At 57.9% G+C, this 20,933-nt stretch overlaps 1 protein-coding gene across 10 annotated transcripts in view; it reads left to right on the top strand.

Annotated features, from left to right (window-relative positions):
* Positions 1-20,725, top strand: part of SNED1 (sushi, nidogen and EGF like domains 1) — a 74,791-nt gene extending 54,066 nt beyond the window's left edge. Inside the window, exons 22-32 of one of the 10 annotated variants that reach the window (XM_070368644.1) lie at positions 208-391; positions 2,277-2,389; positions 3,152-3,433; positions 4,467-4,611; positions 4,682-4,764; positions 5,469-5,624; positions 9,276-9,392; positions 9,925-10,015; positions 14,718-14,798; positions 15,649-15,686; positions 17,585-20,725. In XM_070368644.1, the coding sequence (XP_070224745.1) occupies positions 208-391; positions 2,277-2,389; positions 3,152-3,433; positions 4,467-4,611; positions 4,682-4,764; positions 5,469-5,624; positions 9,276-9,392; positions 9,925-10,015; positions 14,718-14,798; positions 15,649-15,685 (1,289 nt within the window). In that variant the 3' untranslated portion in view covers position 15,686; positions 17,585-20,725. Of the gene's footprint in view, positions 1-207; positions 392-2,276; positions 2,390-3,151; positions 3,434-4,466; positions 4,612-4,681; positions 4,765-5,468; positions 5,629-7,356; positions 9,393-9,924; positions 10,016-14,717; positions 14,800-15,648; positions 15,687-17,584 lie in introns of those variants that run through there. The other 9 variants (XM_070368646.1, XM_070368647.1, XR_011463780.1 and 6 more) reach the window with 9 other exon arrangements.
* Positions 20,726-20,933: the final 208 nt, after the last annotated feature.

The following is a 20,933-nucleotide window of genomic DNA, read 5'->3' on the forward strand; positions in this document are numbered from 1 at the left end:
CGCCCTGAGGCAGTGGTCCAGGGCATGTCCACCTGCCCCTGGTCCCTGCTAGACTGAGGGGCGCCTTCAGCAAGCCCAGGCTGGACGGGCATCTCGAGGCCAGTCTGTACAGGTCCCCAGGGCCCTTCCTGAGCCCCGTCTCCAGCCCTGGCCCCACCCTCCAGGGGTGAGGAGGGGCCACACAGGCTGCTCACCCACTGTCCCCAGGACCCCGCCCCATCGAGGGCCTTGAGGTTGCCAACGTGACAGCCAGCGCCATTTCGGTGCGGTGGGCTCTGCACAGGATCCGCCACGCCACCGTCAGCAGCGTCCGCCTGTCCATCCGCCACCCTGAGGCCCAGGAGGAGCAGTCCACTGACGTGGACAGGAGTGTGGACAGGTTCACGTTCAGGTAAGAGCAAGGGTGCCCTCTCCCCCCGTCCCACCGGGCTCCTGCCACCCTCTCCCCTCCCAGCCCCTAGAGGAGCAGGGCCATGTGATCAGCCCTGGGCCTCACCGCTGCCTTGCCTCCTGCGGGCGCCACATGCCCAAGAGAGCAGGGACGCTCTGACTCTGTGGATGGCACCCCCTGCAGACAGAACAGAGAGGCCACTGGAGGCCAGCCCAGAGTCCCTCCAGGCCGAGTCACCAGAGTCCTTGGGAAGGGAGAAGGCAGGCACCCTTGGGCTGCCTGACATTTTTACTTTGTTCAAATATGTTCAAACCTTAAACTGGTGAAGGACAGGGCAGCCTGGCGTGCCACATGGGGTCCATGGGGTCGCAGAGTCAGACAAGACTTGAGCAGCTGAACTGAGCGGAACTGAAATTTCTTATGGATATTACATATTATATACCAACAAAACTACAAAATTAAATACAAATGAACATCAGTCATTGAAAATGACTAATGACTGAAATAAGCATTTCAGCAGCATCACAGGGAAGCCTCAGACCCCTGGCCTAGGCCCCAAGCTCAGAGACGCTCCCAGACGGCGGCCCACGATGGACCCATGAGCCACCTTCTGAGCCAGGCAGGGAGGGTGGGCAGTGCTGGGGGCAGGGTGAGCAGGGAAGGCAGCAGCTGTGACGTCCCCACCAACTTCCTGAGCCTCTGACCGCAGCTGTGGAGGTGGGCTCAGGGACAGCTCTGCAGCGTCCAGCCTAGAGCAGCCATGGGCCGTGGCTGGGAGAGGGCTCTGGAAGGCGGGCGGGCAGGCCACCACACCGCCGCACCAGCACATGTCCCGTCTGCAGTCTCCTCTCCACCGTGTCTTCTGTGCTCTTCCGTCCAGCCGGATGGCCATCTGTGCTGGAGACCATGCCCCACCCCTTGTCTGTGAAGTGTGGCTGTGGCTCCTTCTGCCCACTCCCCAGGAACAGGGGGACAGAGAAACAAATGGGGTCCCAGGTGGGCACTCCTGTGTTGGGGTCCCCAAGGCCATCCCCACGTTCCCGAGGGGGTTCCCCAAGACTCAGCAGAGATTCAGGACAGAGAAAGGATACAAAGCGACATCAGTGAAAGGAAGAGGCGGGCGGGGACCAGTCACAGACCATGTGTGAGCTTCCACAGCCCCTCTCCACATAAGACAAGTCCCCCCCACATCCCCAACACACCCCATCCCCGCCACCAGCCAGCAGGTACTTTCCTGGGGAGCCACGTAGACATATATCATCCAGGGCTTTTACTGGGCAGGAGGGCGGGCAGAGTCACAGGCACCTGAGCCTGGAGAAAGTTCCAGAACCCCAGAGGAAGGGATGCTCAGCTGGCAGGAGCCTCACTGTGCAGACATTTAGGGGCAGGGAAACCCTCTCCTCCCCGAGGGCACTGGGTACCCTCCGAAGTTCCATCCCAGGGCCAGCTTCGTGGGCAGCCCTCCCGAGGGGCGGGCGGGCCGGCCTGTTAGCCCTTTCCCTTCAGTTGCCCTATGCTGGCCTCTGCTGTCTGAGCACCAGCTTCTGGCCACACCGCAGCCACCTGGGCCTGTGTCCTGTCCAGCGCTAGACAGACCAGGGAGGAGCCCCCTACCCCAGGGGCACCCAGCTCTCAGGCCCCAGTCTGGCCTCTGTGGGGGCTGCCTGGCCACCAGCCCTGGGACGACTCCCACCCAGGTCACACCAGGCAGGGGACGACCCCCACCAGCCCCAGGACAACCCCCGCCTGGGTCACACCAGCCAGGGGACGACCCCCACCCGTGTCACACCGGCCCCGGGACGCCCCCCGCCTGGGTCACACCGGCGGAGCGGTGGTCTGCGAGCAGAGCCACCCTGTTCCTCTCCCTGGCCTCCATTCCCCACAGGGCCTTGCTGCCAGGAAGGAGATACGCCATCTGGGTGACGGCCCTCAGCGGGCTCGGGGGGCAGGAGCGCCCCACGGAGAGCCTGGCCTCGGCCCCGGTGCACGTGTGGACCCGTGAGTAGAGGGGTGAGGGCTCAGCTCCCTTCCGGAAGCACCCCTAGCCCTGCGCTCGGCCTCTGAGTGGCCGCAGCCCCGGAAAGCTGCCCTGGGCATGTGCCCAGAGGTGCCTGGGAAGGTGACTGCAGGGGGCTGGGCAGGGCCCTGCCGGGATGACCTCCCTAGGCCGCCCTCACTGTGGGTGCTCCTGGGCCCCCGCCAGAGCAGGGTCACCGAACAAGGGCAGGAGGAGAAGACAGCGAGGATGGGCAGGCTGTCCACCCGGGCGAGGACACCCAGCCCTCACCGCCCCCCCGCCCCCCCAGCACACGGGCTGTCCAGGCACAGGAGGGGCAGTGAGCAGGGGTGGGGAGGGCAGAGCCTCGCCTGGTGGGACAGGCAGACAGCAAGGCTCAAGTCCTCACTCTGACCCTGGGTGTGGGGTCCCTGGCCCACCCTCTGCCCATCTAGCCCACTTCCTACCTACATCCCAGGAGAAGGTATGCATGGCCAAGCTCAGGGGATGGAAAATGCCATGCGGGAGGGCAACCTGATGGACTGAGCTTAGAGGGGGGAGCCTCACAGGGTGGCTACTGTTGCCGGCCCTGAGCAGCTGCCAACTTCCCTCCACCCGTCCTCACGGACACAGTGAGGTCTGTGACAACGCGGTCTGGCTTCCAGCAAGGCTTCAGCACTCTGAATCACATCTTTAGAGTGTGTCCTGGGCAGAAGACCCCACCAGCTCCCTTCACTCCCCTCCCCTGCTCCATGCTCATGCAGGGCCTCTGCCGCCAGCCAACCTGACCGCCGCCCGAGTCACGGCCACCTCTGCCCACGTGGTCTGGGATGCCCCCGCTCCGGGCGCCTCTCTGGAGGCCTACGTCATCAACGTGACCACCAGCCAGAGCACCAAGAGCCGCTACGTCCCCAACGGGAGGCTGGTGTCCTACACGGTGCGGGACCTGGCGCCCGGGCGGCGGTACCAGCTCTCAGTGACAGCTGTGCAGAGCACCGGGGGCGGCCAGCTGCACAGCGAGCCCGCCCACCTGTACATCATCACCTGTGAGTGTGCCCCGCCTAGGAGCCTCCCCCGGCCCAGCCGCGATGCTCCAGGCACGGACAGGCAGCCCGGGAACAGGGCTGTGCTGGCACAGTGCTGGCGTGCGAGCGCGGGGGGCGGTCCTGCTGAGCTGACCCAGCTGGGTCAGCGAGCTGGCATAAGCGTCTTGTGCCTCCCCTCATGCTGCCCACCCCAGTGGGCCCCAGACGGTGAGCAGTAAACACAGGCCTCGCCTGAAAACAGTTGCCCAGAGGAGGCAGTGGCAAGACCCACGAGGCTGGCAGCATGGAGGCGGGCCCAGGTAGCGGCCTGGCGGCCAGGCCTGACCCACAAGGAACTGCTGGACAGCACCCCAGGGAAGAGGGCAAGACAGCCAGGGTGGGGGCTGGGACAGGCAGGGAGGGAGTGCACGTGGACAGATGGAGGCAGGAGCAGCCGGGGAGAGGCCCAGGGCCACAGTGAGGACGCGGGTCTGCTCTCGGGCCTGCCCGCCCCACGGGGGTCTGCACAACCCCCTTACCTGTTCCAGATCACAAAACAGTCTGTCTGGACGGTGAGGTGCTGCAGGGAGGTGGGCAGCAGGCTGGGCTCCCTCGTCTCCCGACCCACCAGCCTGCCCTCGGGGCATGAAGCACACTTGCCCTGAGACACTGAGACCAGCTCAGCCCCAGACCCACCTGCCAGGCGGACAGGGGAGGGGGGCCCTCTGTGAGCTGGTAGGGAAGGGCATGCAGGTGAGAAGGGCACCAGCCCGGGGTTGGGGCGGGCGGCACCCACCCACAGAGGAGCTGCCCCTCTCCCGGGTGTGCGGGCTGTGGGCCTCAGCCCAGGTGAGTCTGGCGGGTTGCCAGGGCCTTGCCTCACCTGCAGGTGGAGAGCCTGGGTCAGGGCGAGGGCTGGAACCAGCGCCTGGACAAAACCCAGGCAGCAACCACAGCTCCTCCGTGGGCAGACGGGGGGTACCCCCTCTTCAGCCAGGCACAGAGGAGCCCCAGACCAGCCCACACGGCCACCCCCTCTTCTGCCCGCCCACAGCCCTGAGGGACAGCACCAACGGACGATGGCATCGTGATGGCCTCCCCCAGAGGGCACTGAGAACCCGCCCGGCCCCCGCACGCCTGCCCGAGCTGCGCCTGCTCAACGACCCCGGTGCCCCCGCGATGCCGACCCAGGTCCCCAGGTGCCTGCCTCAGCTGCTGCCCCCGAGACCCCGGCCCAGAGCCCCTGTTGACCCGTGCTGACTCTCGCAGGTTCTCAGAGCTCGTGGACGGCAGAGGACGAGTGAGAGCCAGGTTCAGCGGCTCACCCAGCAAGCGGGTCACTGTGAGATCACGTGAGTGGCCAGGCTGACCCGGGTGACCTCCTGTCCCCAGCTGGACAATGGACGAGGCCCCTAAAACCTGGGCTTTGAGACCACCCCCAGTGCCCAAAGTGTCCCCAGCAGGGACCCAAAGGGGTCAGAAGCCCAGGACTGCAGGGCCTGCGTGAAGGGACAGGCTGCCCGCAGGCACCAGAGGTGGCAAGAAACCTGTTAGGAGCGCGTCCGTGTGAGGACACCCCCACCGAGTGCTGCTGTGGGAGCGCAGGGCCCTTCGACTGGCGCATCAGCCTCACAGGCTCTAGAAGGGCTGAGCGCGTGGCCTGACTCGGGGCAGAGAAGATGGGGAGGAGGCGCTGTGGCCCCTAGGGAGGGGGAGGCGCAGGGAGAGGGGAGCAGGACGTGACTGAGGGGGAGACGGCGCCTCAGCCAGGGGCTCAGCGTGAGGCAGCACGCTCAGCTCTCTTGGGCCACGAGTAACCTTCACCCAGCATGCGTGCTGAGGACAGGCAGAACGGGCTGCGCTCTGCCCGGAGAAAAGCTGATGCTACCCGAGGCGGTGCCAAGACCCACTCGGACCCCGCCACACCAGGCCCTGCGGACGTCCCCATGCCCTGAGAGAGAGAAGCCCCTTTCCGGAAGGAAGGCGGCCCCAGGACGGGCCTGGCCGCCAGGCAGCGGCTTCGTGGTCAGCACTGTGGCGTCCTGATTTCTCCTAGAGCCCACAGCTCTGGTGCAGCTGGAGAACACGGACGCGGTCCCCACGCTGGCCAGCCTGGCCCTCCAGCTCCCCGAACGTGGCGGTGACAAGGATGTGGAGAGCAAGTCAGCAGGAGCGGAGTACAGGGCTGACCACCCTCAGGGGCCTGAGGACGGTAGGTGAGGAGGGGGCTGCCCACAGCGAGGAAATGGCCGAGCACCCACCTGCCAGGGGGCCCAACACGACACGCAGGGGGACGGGGCCGGGCCTGGGCGCTGCAGCCGCCCGGACGCTGGGTGCTCCCTGCAGAGACGCCCCTCTCCCCCAGAGGTGTGTGTGGGGCAGACAGCAGGAGGCAAGAGGGTAGCCACGGGGCGGGCTCTAGCTGGAGCGCCACCAGGAGGCGGCCGCTACTGCACTTGGCGAGCAGGGCCTGTCCCCTGGCACACATGCTCACAGGGCACCTCCCCGCTGGGCAGCGCCAACAGGCTGCGTTCCTTCCACACACCCAGACCCCCGCTCTGCCTCTCCTCCGGCTCTGACCATCGGGGCCGTGTCCCTCTGGGGACAGCTTAGGGGCGTGGCCCTTTCTCCTGGCCACACCACAGGCCCAGACTGGGCTCGCCCATCAGCCAGCACTCTGAGAAGGCAGAGAAGGGGCACACCCAGGCACCTGTGCCAGAGGGCACTTGCCAGTGGAGGCTCCCGGCCCCACAGTCCAGCACTCACCGGATGAGGCCTGGGTGAGGCAGTGAGAGGCGGTCTGTGGCTCAGATGCAGAGGGAAGACACTCGTGTGGCTGTGTGTTTTGTAAGTGAAAACATTTTGCCCAAGGGTTTCCATTGTGTCAGCCCTTTTAAATATTAGATGCTTCATTTCACAAAACTCAGACACCAGAGGGGCATGGAATGGCCTCTCCTGGGTCCCCCGGAGGAGAGACCAGGGGTGCTCCAGGCTGGCCCCGGATGCAACCGGCACCTGCAGCGTTTGCGAACGTGGAGGACGAAGCCTTAAGGGTGTGAGATGGTTGCAGTGGCAGCACAGGAGCTCTGCAGAGGCCTCCAGGGGGCAGAACCAGTCCTGGCCTCTGGCTCCCTGGTGGCTCAGACAGTGAAGAATCTGCCTGCAATGCAGGAGACCTGGGTTTGATCCCTGGGATGGGAAGACCCTCTGGAGAAGGGACTGGCAACCCACTCCAGTACTCTTGCCTGGGAAATCCCATGGACAGAGGAGCCTGGTGGGCTACAGTCCATGGGGTCGCAAAGAGACAGACAGGACTGAGCGAGTCACACTTTGGCTCCGTCAGGCTCATGATCAGACGAGGACAGCCCCTCCTCAGTGAGTCTGGTTAGTTAGCTTTTGCTAAAGTAACGGCCGTCAGCCCAGGCACCCACCTATTAGCCAGAGCCCAAGCAGTGAGCGGCCTCCTGCCGCCGTCCTCCTGGGAACCCGCGAGCCCCGCTCTGTGCTGCTGTCCGCTGCTCCACCAGAGGCCAGGTGGCAGGGAAGGGCGGGGTCTCTGCCCGCATGGTGCCTGAGCACAGCGGGCTCTCCTTGGCGTTGGCGTCTCGCACGCCTCCGGCGCATGCGCCCTCTCCGCCCAGTGCCTGGCCCCCAGGAGCTCACTCCAAGGGATCCAGGGCCGCCTGCTGCTGTCAGCAGTGCGGCTCTCTGCCCTGCCCACAGCTCCTGCTTTGGGATGTGGAGGCGCCCACGTGAAGAGAGCCTGAGCTGTCTTCTGAGTGGGCCACCAGGCTGGCCTCCTTCCAGCAGTGGGCAGTGTGCAGGGTTGGCCGGGTTTCGGGATCCTGCCAGCAGGACGGCTGTGAGCGCACGCTGGGCCCTGGTGGGTCTCTCCAGGGCCGGCGCGGTCAGCGGCTCACCGTGGCCCCTCCTCTGTCCCACAGCCTGTCTGCCCTGGGCCTCTCTGTAGAAGGCTTGCTGTCCCGTGGGGCCATCTGGGCACTGCCTGTCAGGGCCTGGGCTGTTCCTGGCGCTCTCAGCTTGCCAAGGTCCACGTGGAACTTTACACGGAATTTTCCAAGCTCCCGAGGCCCTCTGGGCCTGAAACACACACTCGACAGTTTCCCTGGGTGCAGGACTCGGGGCTCAGTCCCTCTCGGTTCTTCATCCATCAGTCCACAGTTGTCTGCCCTGCCACTGCGATCAGCTGTGTTCTCGCTTCCTTCTAGACTGACCTGCCCCTTCTCTCTGGAAGCTGTCAGACTTCATTTTCTCAAGGAAAGGATGCCCAAGGGCACAGCTAACGCCCCTGTTTGGCATCTGCTCACCAAGCAGATCTCCGGGTCAGGGCCCCTCCTGGAGGAGTCCCAAGATGGCAACCTGCCGTTCTGGGAACGTGGAGTGAATGTGGGGGCTGGCTGGTGTTCCTGTTTCCCTCTTCTCACCCAGGACAGCTTCTGGACTACGCGGGTCACATCCCCCGGGAGCCACCTCCGTCCCACACACGGGTGGCCTGCGGGCAGGACCTGAGCCTCCCGACCCCGTGATTTGTCCCCCGTACGGGAGCCCACTGCCCCACCGCAGGGCACAGCCGCATCCTCGTCCCCAGCCTGTTCAAAACAGGCTTCAGTTTATTTACTGTAGTGTGTGTGAGATGATGAACTCGGGATTCAGTAGACCGAGGCCACAGAAGGCGGGGCCCTGGTGAAAGCCCCTCTGCTGCACACAACCCCAGGTCCAGGGTCCCAGGCACGGCACAAGCGTCGGCCAGCCTGAGAAGAAAGCACGTGGTAAAGGCGGCACCTGGACTCGACGGCACAGCACGACCGCTGGACTCTAGAGCAGCGCCGCGCTCCCACGGGAACCCTCAGTCTTCGTGTCCTAGATGCTTGCTGACGCGTTTACAGGTGGAATGGTTTCTGCAAACTGCTTTGAAGTTAATGCTTCAACTAAAGAAAGCAGATGGAAAGCCAGAAACGGGAAGCCAGCCGGGCAGATGCTCCTAACTGAAACCGAGTGGCGGCTTGCGGGGTTCTTCATGCCCTAAACTGTTAAGCTTTGCCTTTTTCACAATAAAAGGCATCTTCAACCCTCAGCTCCCTTTAGCGAACCAGGAAACACAAAAGAACGTGGAAAGCTGGAGGGCAGAAAGGGGCGAAGGAAAGTGAAGTAGACCCGAGGAGGAAGGGGAGCAGCTGACAGAACCCAGGAGGCCACGGAGGGGTGGAGTGGGGGGCGGTGGAGTCTGCCCAGGCGGCACCTCACAGGGAGGCTGCCAGGGGGACGGCGGGGGAGCGGCTGGATCGGACGGTGGACGCTGACGGGGCAAGGCCAGCTCTGCCCCTCCCTGGCAGCGCCACTGCCTGGCCTGCTTGCAGCTCCCACCGTGCCGTGCCATGCCGTCAGGAGGCAGGCAGTGGCCGCGGCACAGAGGCTGCCTGGTCAGGGCTTGGGGACAGGCACTGGAAAACGAGGAGGGCTCTCGAGGGTTGGCCTCTGCATTCCAAGCAGAAGAGCCCCATGCACAGGGCAAACTCAGCGGAAACGTGGGGCGCGGGGCACAGACCAGCAGGGGGCAGAAGGCTCTCTGGAACCGAGCAGAGCCCAGCCATGACAGGAGCCGTGGGCCCAGGCTCCTCCGCCGTGCGACGGCTCGGCACTGAGGCCAGAGGAACCGCTCCACCCTGCCTCCTCCGCTCCCCGGGCTTAGGGGCTCAGGGTGGGCACACAGGCCACCCTCTCCCCTCGGCACTCTGACCACCCCTTGGGCCCACTGCTGTTGGGGACAGCAGGAGGCAGCAACGGTGATGCTTCCTGGCCCTCCTGTGGGGCCCGAAGCTAACAGCTCATGACCCATTTGCAGACGCCCCTGGGAACTGCTCAGAAAACCCCTGTCAGAACGGAGGCACCTGCGTGCCCGGTGAGGATGCCCACAGCTGTGACTGCAGCCCAGGGTTCAAAGGCAGACACTGTGAGCTCGGTGAGTTTGGAACCACTCCCCCTTGCCTGTTGGGGCCACCAGGGCCTGGCCTTAAGATGCCTGTCACAGTAGGCTCGGACAGGGGCCCGGTCACGGCACCCAGACCTCCAAGTGCACGGGCAGGGAGGCTGGCAGGCAAGTGAGCCTCCAGGCTGCCCACTGCCCAGATAACAGGGGGCTCTGGGGACAGTTACTCCGCAGGGACAGGAGGTGGTGGGGGGGAAGAGGGCCCTGCCGCCCTCAGGGCCTGGCCTTGACTTCCGGGACCACGACGAGAGGCAGATGGACAGAAGTTCCCACACCAGACACACAGCCCTTAGGCCTATCAGGCCGACTCTGGTGAGCCCAGAGGGAAAGCAGCCTGCAGGCTCCCAGGACCCCAACCCAGAGCAGTACCCACAGTTGCTAAGCAGCCGGGACAGGGACCCAGCCCAGGAAGCCACGGGGCAGAAGCCAGGACCACAGTGGCTGCAGGACGAGGGGACGCGGCTGTGAGCTCCTGGCGAGCAGCGGCCCTCCTCCTCTGTGCCAGCAGCCTGCACGAAGGTGCCCCAGCCCTGCACGCGGCTGTTCTCAGAGACCAAGTCCATGCCGGTCTGGGAAGGAGGCGTCTGTCGCCATGTGTAAGTCCCTGCTCCCCGCCTTCGCCGCGCCTGCAGCGTGCTCCCGGCCCTGAAGTGCTTCTGCCCAGTCCTCACAGCACCCTGAGCTCTAACACGTTTGACACTGACCCCTTGCTGGTCATACCATTTGTGAACACTTCCCCCTATTCCACAGGCTGTCCTTTGGTTTTGTCGATCGTTCCTTTGCTGTGCAAAAGCTTTTAAGTTTGACTAGGGCCCATTTGTTTGTGTTTGCTTTTCTTTCATCTTGGGAGACTGATCTAAGAAAATATTGTTTCGATTTATGTCAAAGGTTCTTTTGCCTGTGTTCTAAGGGTTTCAGCGTCAGGCCCTACATTCAAGGCTTCCAGACTATTGGTTTTTGTACGTGGTGTGAGGGGCTGTGATTTACATGGAGCCGTCCAGCTTCACCAACGCTGCTGGCTGAAGAGCCCATCTGCCACTGTGTGCCCCTGCTCCCTTCTCACGTTAACGGGCCACAGGCGGTGGTGTGTTCCGTCACCAGGTCACGCCGACTCTGACCCCATGGACTGCGGCACGCCTGGCTTCCCTGTCCTCCACCATCCCCCCCAGTCTGCTCACACTCACGTCCGTTGAGTCGGTGATGCCATCCAACCACCTCATCCCGTCTTCCCCTTCTCCTCCCACCTTCAATCTTTCCCAGCATCAGGGTCTTTTCCAATGAGTCAGCTCTTCACATCAAGTGACCAAAGTATCACAGTTTCAGCTTCAGCATCAGTCTTTACAATGAATATTCAGGACTGATCTCCTTCAGAATGGACTGGTTGGATCTCCTTGCAGTCCAAGGGACTCTCAAGAGTCTTCTCCAACACCACAGTTCAAAAGCATCAATTCTTCTGCACTCAGCTTTCTTTATGGTCCAATTCTCACATCCATACATGACCACTGGAAAAACCATAGCCTTGACTAGACGGGCCTTTGCTGTCAGTGATGTCTCTGCTTTTCAATACTCTGTGTCTAGGTTTGTGATAGCTTTTCTTCCAAGGAGCGAGCGTTTTTGAAATTTCATGGCTGCGATCACCATCCACAATGATTTTGGAGCCCAAGAAAATAAAGTATCTCACTGTTTCCACTTTTTCCCCATCTATTTGCCGTGAAGTGATGGAACCAGATGCTTGAATGTTGAATTTTAAAGCCAGCTTTTTCACTCTCCTCTTCTGCCCTCATCAAGAGGCTCTTTAGTTCCTCTTCTGTTCCTGCCATTAGGGTGGTGTCATCTGCGTATCTGAGGTTGTTGATATTTCTCCTGGCAATCTTGACTCCAGCCTGTGAGTCATCCAGCTCGGCATTTTGCATGATGTACTTTGCACAGAAGTTAAACAAACCGGGTGACCACATACAGCCTTGACGTACTCCTTTCCCAATCTGGAAACAGTCCATTGTTCCATGTCCGGTTCTAACTGTTGCTTCTTAACCTGCATACAGGTTTCTTGGGAGGTAGGTAAGGTGGATCTGGTATTCCCATCTCGAAGAATTTTCCAGTTTGTTGTGATCCACAGTCAAAGGCTTTAGCATAATCAATGAAGCAGATGTTTTTCTGGAACTCTCTTGCTTTTTCTATGATCCAGCAGATGCTGGCAATTTGATCTCTGGTTCCTCTGCCTTTTCTAAATCCAGCTTGTACATCTGGAAGTTCTTGGTTCACATACTGCTGAAGCCTAGCTTGAAGGATTTGAACATTACCTTGCTAGCACGTGAAATGAGCACAGCTGTACAGCAGTTTGAGCACTCTTTGGCACTGCCTTTGAGATTAACATGAAAACTAACCTTTTCCAGTCCTGTGGCCATTGCTGAATTTTCCAAAATTTGCTGGCATATTGATTACAGCACTTTCACACCATCATCTTTTAGGATTTTAAACAGCTCAGCTGAACTCTGTCACCTCCACTAGCTTTGTTCGTAGTGATGCTTCCTAAGGCTCACCTGACTTTGCATTCCAGATGTCTGGCTCTAGATGAGTGATCACACCATCATGGTTATCTGGGTCATGAAAATCTTTTTTGTACAGTTCTTCTGTGCCTTCTTGTCACCTTTTCTTAATCTCTTCTGCTTCTGTTAGGTCCATACCGTTTCTGTCCTTTATTGTGCCCATCTTTGCATGAAATATCTCCTTAGTATGCCTAATTTTCTTGAAGAGATAGATCGCTAGTCATTCCCATTCTACTGTTTTCCTCTATTGCTTTGCATTGTTCACTTAAGGCCTTCTTCTCTCTCCTTGCTGTTCTCTGGAACTCTGCATTCGGTTGGGTGTATCTTCCCCTTTCTTCTTTGCTTTGTACTTCTCTTATCAGCTATTTGTAAGGCCTCCTCAGACAGCCATTTTGCCTTCCTGCATCTCTTTTTCTTGGGATGGTTTTGGTCGCAGCCTGCTGTACAGTGTTACAAACCTCTGTCCATAGTTCTTCTGGCACTCTATCTGTCAGGTCTAACCCTGAACCTATTTGCATTTCCACGTATGATGAGGGATTTGATTTAGGTCATACCTGAATGGCCTAGTTCTTCTTCCTACTTTCCAAGTCTGAAGTTCTCAATAAGTATGTGTAGGGCTTATTTCTAGGTTCTCTATTCTGCTCAACTGATCTGTATGTCTGTTTTTGTGCCAATACTACACTGATTTGATCACTGTAGCTTTATAGTATAGGCTGAAGCTTGGGTTATACTTCCAGCTTTGTCCATTATTCTTGGGATTGCTTGGCAATTCGTGTTTTGTGGTTCTATATAAAGTTCAGGATTATTTGTTCTAGTACTACGGAGAATTTCATAGATGTTTTGAAAAAGATTGCATTAAATTTGTAGATTGTTTGGGGGAGTATGGCCATTTTAACAATATTAATTCTGCCAATCCAAGAGCACAGGATATGTGTCCAATTCTCTGAGTCATCTTTAGCTTCCTCTATCAATGTTTTAGTTTTCAGCATATAGGTATTTCATCTCCCTGGCTAAGTTTATTCCTGGGTTGTTGTTGTTTTATGTGATTTTAAGCAGGTTTTTTTTAACTTTCTGATATTATTAGTGTAAAGAAACACAACAGACTTCTGTATATTAATCTTATATTCTGCTGCCTTGCTGAGTTCATTTAATAGCTTTTGTGTGGAGACTTTACAGTTCCCTACAGAGTGTGATCTCATCTACAGACAGGGCCAATTCCCCCTGTCTTCCAATCTGAACACCTGTTTCATTTTCCCGTCTGAGTGCTGTGCCCAGCATTTCCAACACTGCACTGAATAGAAGCGCTCAGAGCAGACCTTCTTTGGCTCCTTTATTGTTTGATTTTTGCAAGGCAAGTCAGACAGACCCTTTGAGGCCTGTTTTAGGGTGGCTTTAGCACAGCTTTATTCCGGGGTTCATCCTGCCTCACTTTTAAAGCAAGGCCTTTCTGGGGTTTCTGCTGCCCTGAAACAGCCTACCGTTAATCCGGACCTCCCCACTCTGGGTCTGGGACTGTCCAGCTCCTCCGTGTTCCCCCCTGCTCACCTCTGTCCACCCTGTGCACGCACAGCTTCATCTCCACAGGGGAGCCCTCTCCAGAAGTCTGGAGCTCTTCCTCTGCACAGCTGCCTCCTTGCTGGCCTCTGACTCACAAATTCCTGCCACCTCTGCTTCCCCAATTCCAATCTCTTGTTTCACCAACTCAGTGCAACCACTGCGTGGACCCCCCTGAACCCACCACAGCCCACACAGTGCCTACTGGCAGAGTGCCGCCCAGCCGCCGCGCTCGTGTGCCCCCTGCTCCTCAGGCCGGTCCTGCAGTGTTCTCTAATGTCCGAGAAGACTCACTTCCTGTATCTCGCCCAGTTCTCCAGTTGTTCACGTGCAGTTAATTCCAGGTCCTGCCACGGCCAGATGACTGGAAATGGAAGTCTTAGCTAAGGCTTCAGATCCTAAGGCTCTCCTAGACTGAGCTCATGAGCTGGGGTTTTACCCACTGAACTCCCTGGATCTCTTTCAAACAGCTCCAGCATTCCAAAAGCGTTAATGTCTCATTTGTTGTTCTCTATAAACTTGTGACAGAGGCAGGATAAACAATTCCCGTTTTGTACGAAACTGAGGCTTAAGTTCCAGAGGCATCTCAGGGTACACTAGTTAGTAAGGCAGGGCTGGGGTAAAGACTCTTGTCCTACATGTCGCCCACATCTAACGCCTGCATCTCCAAGGTTTCTCCATCAACTTCCCAGAAGAGGACAGTCTTACTGTTTCAAAGCTTTAGGGCCAAGTAGCCTGTCTCACAGAGAAGGAAATGGCAACCCACTCCAGTATTCCTGCCTGGGAAATCCCATGGACAGATGAGCCTGGAGGGTTACAGCCCATGGGGTCGCAAAGACTAGGACACAGCTTAGCAACCAAACAGCAACAACAACGTCTATCTCAAGCAAGACATGCCTTTGAAACAGCAGGCTTTATCTCTTACATGACTTTGTCAACACTCATCAGGATGTATACTTCAAATGGGCATATCTTATGAAAATTATACCTTGATAAAGTTGTTTTAAAATTACATAATTTTTATGTTGACATTTTAACACATCTATAGGAGAAAGTTTTATTAGGAATAAACAGCCTTCCTTAGCAACAGCCTTCCTCAGAAGCCTGCACAGTTACTGTGGGTTGGTGTGGCCTAGGTGAAGGAGCTGGGCAACATTCCGCTCAGCCCCTGGCTTCACAGAGCTCTCTGGTGACACAGGTATAAGAGAGTCTACAAAGTGCACCCGGACACCTGCTTCAAGGAGAGCTGTGAGAGCACCCGCGCCAGAGCTCCAGACAGGTGCGTCCCGGGGGGCGCCGAGCTGTGCCCACGGTGGTCGCTGAGAAACGGGGCCAGGGTGGCCCTGCTGACTGGGGCTGGGGATGCCACAGGCCATGGCTAGGCCCGGCTGCCAAGATGTACAGCCCGGCTATGTGTACAGCAGCACAGAGGTGGGCGCCGTGGGCATGGGGCGTGCTGGTGGGTCACAGGGCGGGTGCCGTGGGAGCTTACATGGTGGGTGGGGGTTGGGAAGATCACAGGGCGGCACTAGAGGAAGTCAGGGGTGGGTGCTGAGGCATCACTCTGGTTATGGAAGTTCACACAGTATCTGGCACTACTATTAAGAAGTGTAACTGACAATCCCAATTATATAAATACAGTAAATCTCTATCTACTTTTTATTTACTCTCACCCAAGTCTTTCCCCAAAGGGGTCAAGGTAGCCACAGAATTATTATACAACGCGCTGCCTGAGTACAGACAGCAGAGTCCAAACCTCAGTCACATTCTCCACAGACCAACCAGGTGCCACAGGCCCTGGGTCTCGCGTTACTGAGTCCAGGCGAAGCCCCGTTGCTGCCTGACCCGAGCGCATCACCTGCCTCCCCAGACCCTGTCCCCCACACCCCCATTCACTCAGGCCCAGCAGGTGCCTGCCTGCCTTCACTCCACGACACCCACGCCAAGCCCGGTGGGTGCCGAGAGTAAGACGCTAACCTGTGTCCTCGTCTCACTGACCGCACTCCCAAACTGCAAAGCGTGTGAGCTAAAGACCAGACAGTCTCAGGACCGAGAGCTGGGGCTAAGGCAGCTGCCAGGTCAGAGGGACTCGTTCTTTTTCATAACCCACATTTCTCCAATTATTTCAGGAAACAAAGTAACAGTCCTACACTGAAGAAATCCTAAGGTACGTTCCCTGGGCCCACAGAGCTGCTGCCAAGTCTGAGGAGTGTCCCCAGCACTGGGTCCTCGGGCGGGCTGCCATCTCCCTGTGCAGCTCTGTGTCAAAGACTCTCGGACCATAAGCTTTCAGAGCTTCCTAAGGGGGTTAAGATGAGTGAGGAAAATAATCCTTAAGGCCTCCCAACAGACATAAATTTAGCCCAAATACACTGAACCCCACTCTGTCTCGAACAGCAGACACACACCTTCCCCAGTCACCAGCAATAGCAATGGAGGGCTGGCTGAGCTCTCAGAGGCTGAAGCCCACCTGCCTCAGGGAGGCGGGACTGCCAGGCCCGCAGGGAGGACACAGAGGCGCAGCCTGGAGCCAGAGGTGGAGGGGCTCCAGAAGCGCCCAGCCCTGCAGAGGCAGCCACTGAGGGGGCACTGACCTCACATTGGGGCTCTTGCACTGGGAGCCCAATGCTTGTGCACAGGACCCTAAGCGTTCAGAGAGCCTGAAACAAAAGGGATCTTCTAACACTATTCTTACTTATGCCAGCATTTCCCAACCTCTTTTGGCAATTCAGCCCCCTGTGACTCGCACCTCCCCACATGGAAACTCTGAGCAGGTCTTCTCAACAGTCTAGAAGATGCTGGGCTAACCCAGAGACCCACCTAGCGCTTGACACAGCTTCTTGTCAGCATGATGGCCCTGGGAATAAAGGAGGCATTCTGGCTGGGCCAGGGCAGCTCGGCACTCGAGAAGCCTGTCTTCCCGGTGGTGCAAGAGAGGCGGGAGGCAGCCGGGGCAGAGCAGCTGCACACACAGCCGCCTGTTACTTAGAGGCCTCTGTAAACACCAGGAGCAGCAGAGCCCTGCAGGCCCAGGCTGACACTAAAGCAGATCTTGGAAGGAGGAGGCTGGGCCCGCGGCGGGGGGGCAGCCACACGTGAGCGGGAACACGTGACCTCAGGCAGGTGGCCCACTCCCCCCACCGCCACGTACTCAGAAGATGCACTCCCAGGCTTGCACGAAGTTCACCACCCACAGATACAACTTGAGTGTGAAATGTTTATACTGCAATAAGTCACCTGAAAGATAATATATTTTATTAGAACTCATCCAATAAATCCATTTCTATAAAAACAAATAAGAAATCCTCAACTATTAACTTATCAAATACTAGCTTTTAGAATACCTATTCTGAATACCTATTCTTAGGTGCTTCCCTATAGCTCAGACGGTAAAGAATCTGCTTGCAGTGCAAGTGACCTCGGTTTGATCCCTGGGTCAGGAAGATCCCAGAGCAAAAGGAATGACAATCCACTCCAGTCTTCTTGGCTGGAGAACTCCATGGACAGAGGAGCCTGGCGGGCTACAGTTCATGGGGTCACAAAGACTCGGACACGACTGAGCAACTAACACTATACTACACTACCACTGCTGTTCTTAAAACGACGGAAAAAACACAAATAAGCAGGAAACATTTACTTCTCTGGGGTAGCCTGGTGGGCTACAGTCCAGGGGGTCGCAGAGTTGGACACGACTTAGAGACTCAACAGCATAACAACAATTCACACACAACTGTTCATCCAAGACCAAAGTGCAAGAACTCATTTCAACAGAGAGACCAGGGACAGCCCATCTTCAGAGGAGATCACGGCATCGCCACATGAAGGGAGCAGCCTGTAGGCCTCGGGGCTGAGCTGTCCCGGACACCAGGGCGCAGCTGGTCCTCCACAAGCCTGCCCCACCCCCCACCCCCCACCCCCCACGGCAGAGGGGACGAAGCCCACAGCTCGAGGCAGGGAGGGGCGAGCCCTTTAGGTCCTCTGGGGGCAACAGCCCAGAGCCACTGTGTGAAGAGGAATGCGCACAAGTGCCCTCCTCCTCACACCCGGTCTGTTTTCTCTTCTAAGGACTCAGGATGTTCCTGCTGCGTTCCATCAACCTCACGTGTTTCTAAAGCCCAAGAAGATGAGGTCTAAAATCAGACTGAAAACGGCGTCCTGGCTGGAGTCAGTGGCCTGAGCAGCTTCCCTCCTCTGGCCTCTGAAGACAGTCGGCCAGGCCAGGCAGGCATCAGCCACAGGCAGGGAGACCTCCAGGACAGACCCTCACCAGATAGAGCCCAGGCTGCTCTAAGCAGGCAATGCACACACGTCTGCCCCAGGGGAGCAAGGCTGCCCATCAGGAATGCTTCTGCAACCTTCAGAAACCAGCTTTCGGATTCCAACATCAGAAAAGGATTCTCCCCTTAGGAACCAACCACCAAACTGAGGAGGAACTGCTACCTACAGCTTCCAAAGCAAAGACCACGGGGCTGGGAGAAGGTGCAGAGGTGAGGCACTGGAAGCCCTTCGGCTGGCTCTCCTCCGCCAGCAGTCCATGCTGACCGTTTGCAAGTAGTGACCCGCCATATGGACCAGCTGATTTTGAAAGAGAAAATGATAGCCAACACTAAGGTGGAGTTTAAACACTTTTCATATACAACTTTTTCCATTAAAGTCAGAAGTATTTTGGGTCTGTGAACCAGACGGTCACTGCGGCAATGACTCAGCTCTGCAGCTGCAGCACAAACGCAGCCACAGACGTGTGACTGATGAGGGATGGCTGGGTTCCAATAAAACTTTATTTACAACAACAGGCAGAGCCAAGTCGGCCCACGGGCCATGCTGAGCTCAGCCCTGGTCTTTGAGGCCATAGGCTTCAGCCTATCCCCAGGATGACAAGTCCCACCAAGGCACCAAAGACCTCAAGGGTTTCAGGGAAACCTCAATGTTTCAAGCCCACTTGGAAAGCCAAAGCAGCATGTCCACCAAGCACAGCAGGGCTCCTCCCACAAGCCAGGCGATGTGGAGAGGCGCGGCTGGGGAGGCTAGACTAGATGCTGGGAAAGGGCTCCCTGAGGCCACAACTCATGCAATGCTGTTGGGGGCCACCGGGTAGTATGCACCACCTTCCACACCCTCCTCCTTCACACGCCGACCACCGCATCATCCTGCCAGCCCGCTCTCCAGCACGCTTCCCCACTGCAGATGAGGTGAGGACCAAAGCTGCGAAGCCCACCTCACACCGTGCTGAGCGTTTAACAGCCAACCCAGGCTGGAGCTCCAGCCCCGGGCACCTCCCAGTGATTCAGCTCCAAGTCAGCACTACAGCCCAGAAAGGCCTCCTTCCTTTCAACTTTTATAAAAAAACTTTTACAGAGTTATACTTTAGGCTTTTTACTTATATTAAAGTTCTGTGTGCATATGTCTGTGTATTATGCATTCTGTCATTTCCAGCAAGGACGTCTTTACTGTACTCCCGAAGGTACCCCGTCTCCAAGGATCACCTGGAGAAGACGGCAGAGAGCAGTCCCGGGGCCCCGGTGCCGGGAGAACCAAGGAAAGCGCATACGTACACACACGCTGCTGACCTGCGCTGCGCCGGGCCCTGCCGCTGCGCCATGGAAGCTGCGGCGCCAGGCGCCAATGGCGCGATCACTGGGGAGTGCGTGGAACGCGCCACTTCCGCGGTAACAACCTTAAGCCCTCAGCCACAAGGCCAATGGAGCGTGCTCCTGTTTTGACCTTAGAAGCCTCTGTTCCTACAAGAAACAGTCTACTGAATCCAGAGCATGGTGCTGTGTTCTTATGATTAACCCCTTTTGATGTCTTATAAATTATGTATCTAGTAGAAGACTTCCTGATGCTAAAGGAATTATAATTTATCCTTGAAACATTACAAATGAGCCACTGCTTTTGCCCACATGGCTCCTTCGTCAAACTGTAAAGTCATCCTTGGAAATCCTCAGAGTCCACCCAAAGGAATGAGTAAAACGGAATCAGAAAACTGTCAGGGGCATACACAGTTCTGTGTGGACATAAAAGGAGCAATCATGGGCTGCCAAGGCAGTCTTGTGCTAATCAAAATTTGGATCAACTGACCACACAATCGAGCTTGAATTTAAGATTCTGCTAGCCCCAAATGGGGAGCACAAGAGCAACACCCCAGGTTCCAGGGACAGCGCCAGCCACCGAAAGGCCACACAACACAAGAGCACAGGAAACCTCGTTCCCGTGGTCAGAGAAGGCAGTGAAGGTGAAACCTCCCTTTCCCCTGCACTAGGGCTGGCACGGCGCCAACGGGGAAAGCTACGCAGCACCTCGCTGCCCCCACCAGCACCCCAGTAGACAAGGGTCCACCCGGTGTCAGCCAACCTCCGCAACTCTGCTGGGTCGGAACTGCTGCCACCGATGCTGGACTCCCTCGTGGAGGGACTCACGCGCCACTGGCCTTGGCGGAAAGCCTCTCTGCAGTCGTGCTCCAGCACGAGCCTGGAGGCACAAGCGTCTGCTCCAGGTGCCAGTCCCCAGAGTAAAACAAGGCTCCCATCTCCCAACGACACCCCAGCACAGGGCGGAAAGGAACTATCGTAAAAAATCTTTTACGTAAGAGAAACAACACAAGCAGCCATTTAGAATCTTAAGCTCTCACTAACCAACACAGGCGCGTTTGCTAGAGGCGGCCTCGGCGCAGTGTCTGAGCCTCGGCGCCACTGCCTCTGGGCTGGCTCAGCCTGCTGCGGGCCTGTCCTGAGGCCGCACACACACCCTCTGGTCCTAACGACACAACTGACCCCAGATGGTGCCGGTCACTCCCAGGAGTCAGGATCACCCCAGTGAGGACTGCCACCCGACAGGACCTACCGTCTCTGCAGGAAAAATGAAGCCAAGTGCCACGAGTCTCAGGTTTTGGGCACATCGCCAAAAATGTCTTTTGCAGCATCAATCCTGTGCCAGCCAGCCCATCGCCGGGGAAGAGCCCCCAGAACATGTAGTGACCCCCATTCCCCCCTTGCCGAGCTTGTGTCCCCAGGACTGGGCCTCTACCTCAGAGATGAGCCCTGGTGCATACACCCAAGCCCATTCCCCAACCCCAGCTCTTCAAAGTTGCTCCTCAGAACCTGTGGCCTCCCCAAGGGGCCATGGAGCTCCCTGCAATGATACCAAGCCCAGACCCTGGCCCTGGCTCCAGACCCCAACACCCCGTGACCCTGGCAGGCATGCATTCTCCTCTGGCCTCAGAAGCCCCATCTGGACCATGTTCTGGCATGCTCCAGGTCAGCACTCCATAGCTGCCAGAGACATCAGGACTGGATGTGGCCCCTGGACCGAGCTGGCACAAAAGCAGGTTCCCCCACAGGTCAGAGATGGGCCTGTTGTTCAGAAATGCAAAAAGCATCCCTTCACAGCGCTGGCATCAAGAAACTGTGCAGGACAA

Source organism: Bos mutus, chromosome 3 (assembly GCF_027580195.1).
Source record: "Bos mutus isolate GX-2022 chromosome 3, NWIPB_WYAK_1.1, whole genome shotgun sequence".
Taxonomy (NCBI): Eukaryota; Metazoa; Chordata; class Mammalia; order Artiodactyla; family Bovidae; genus Bos; species Bos mutus.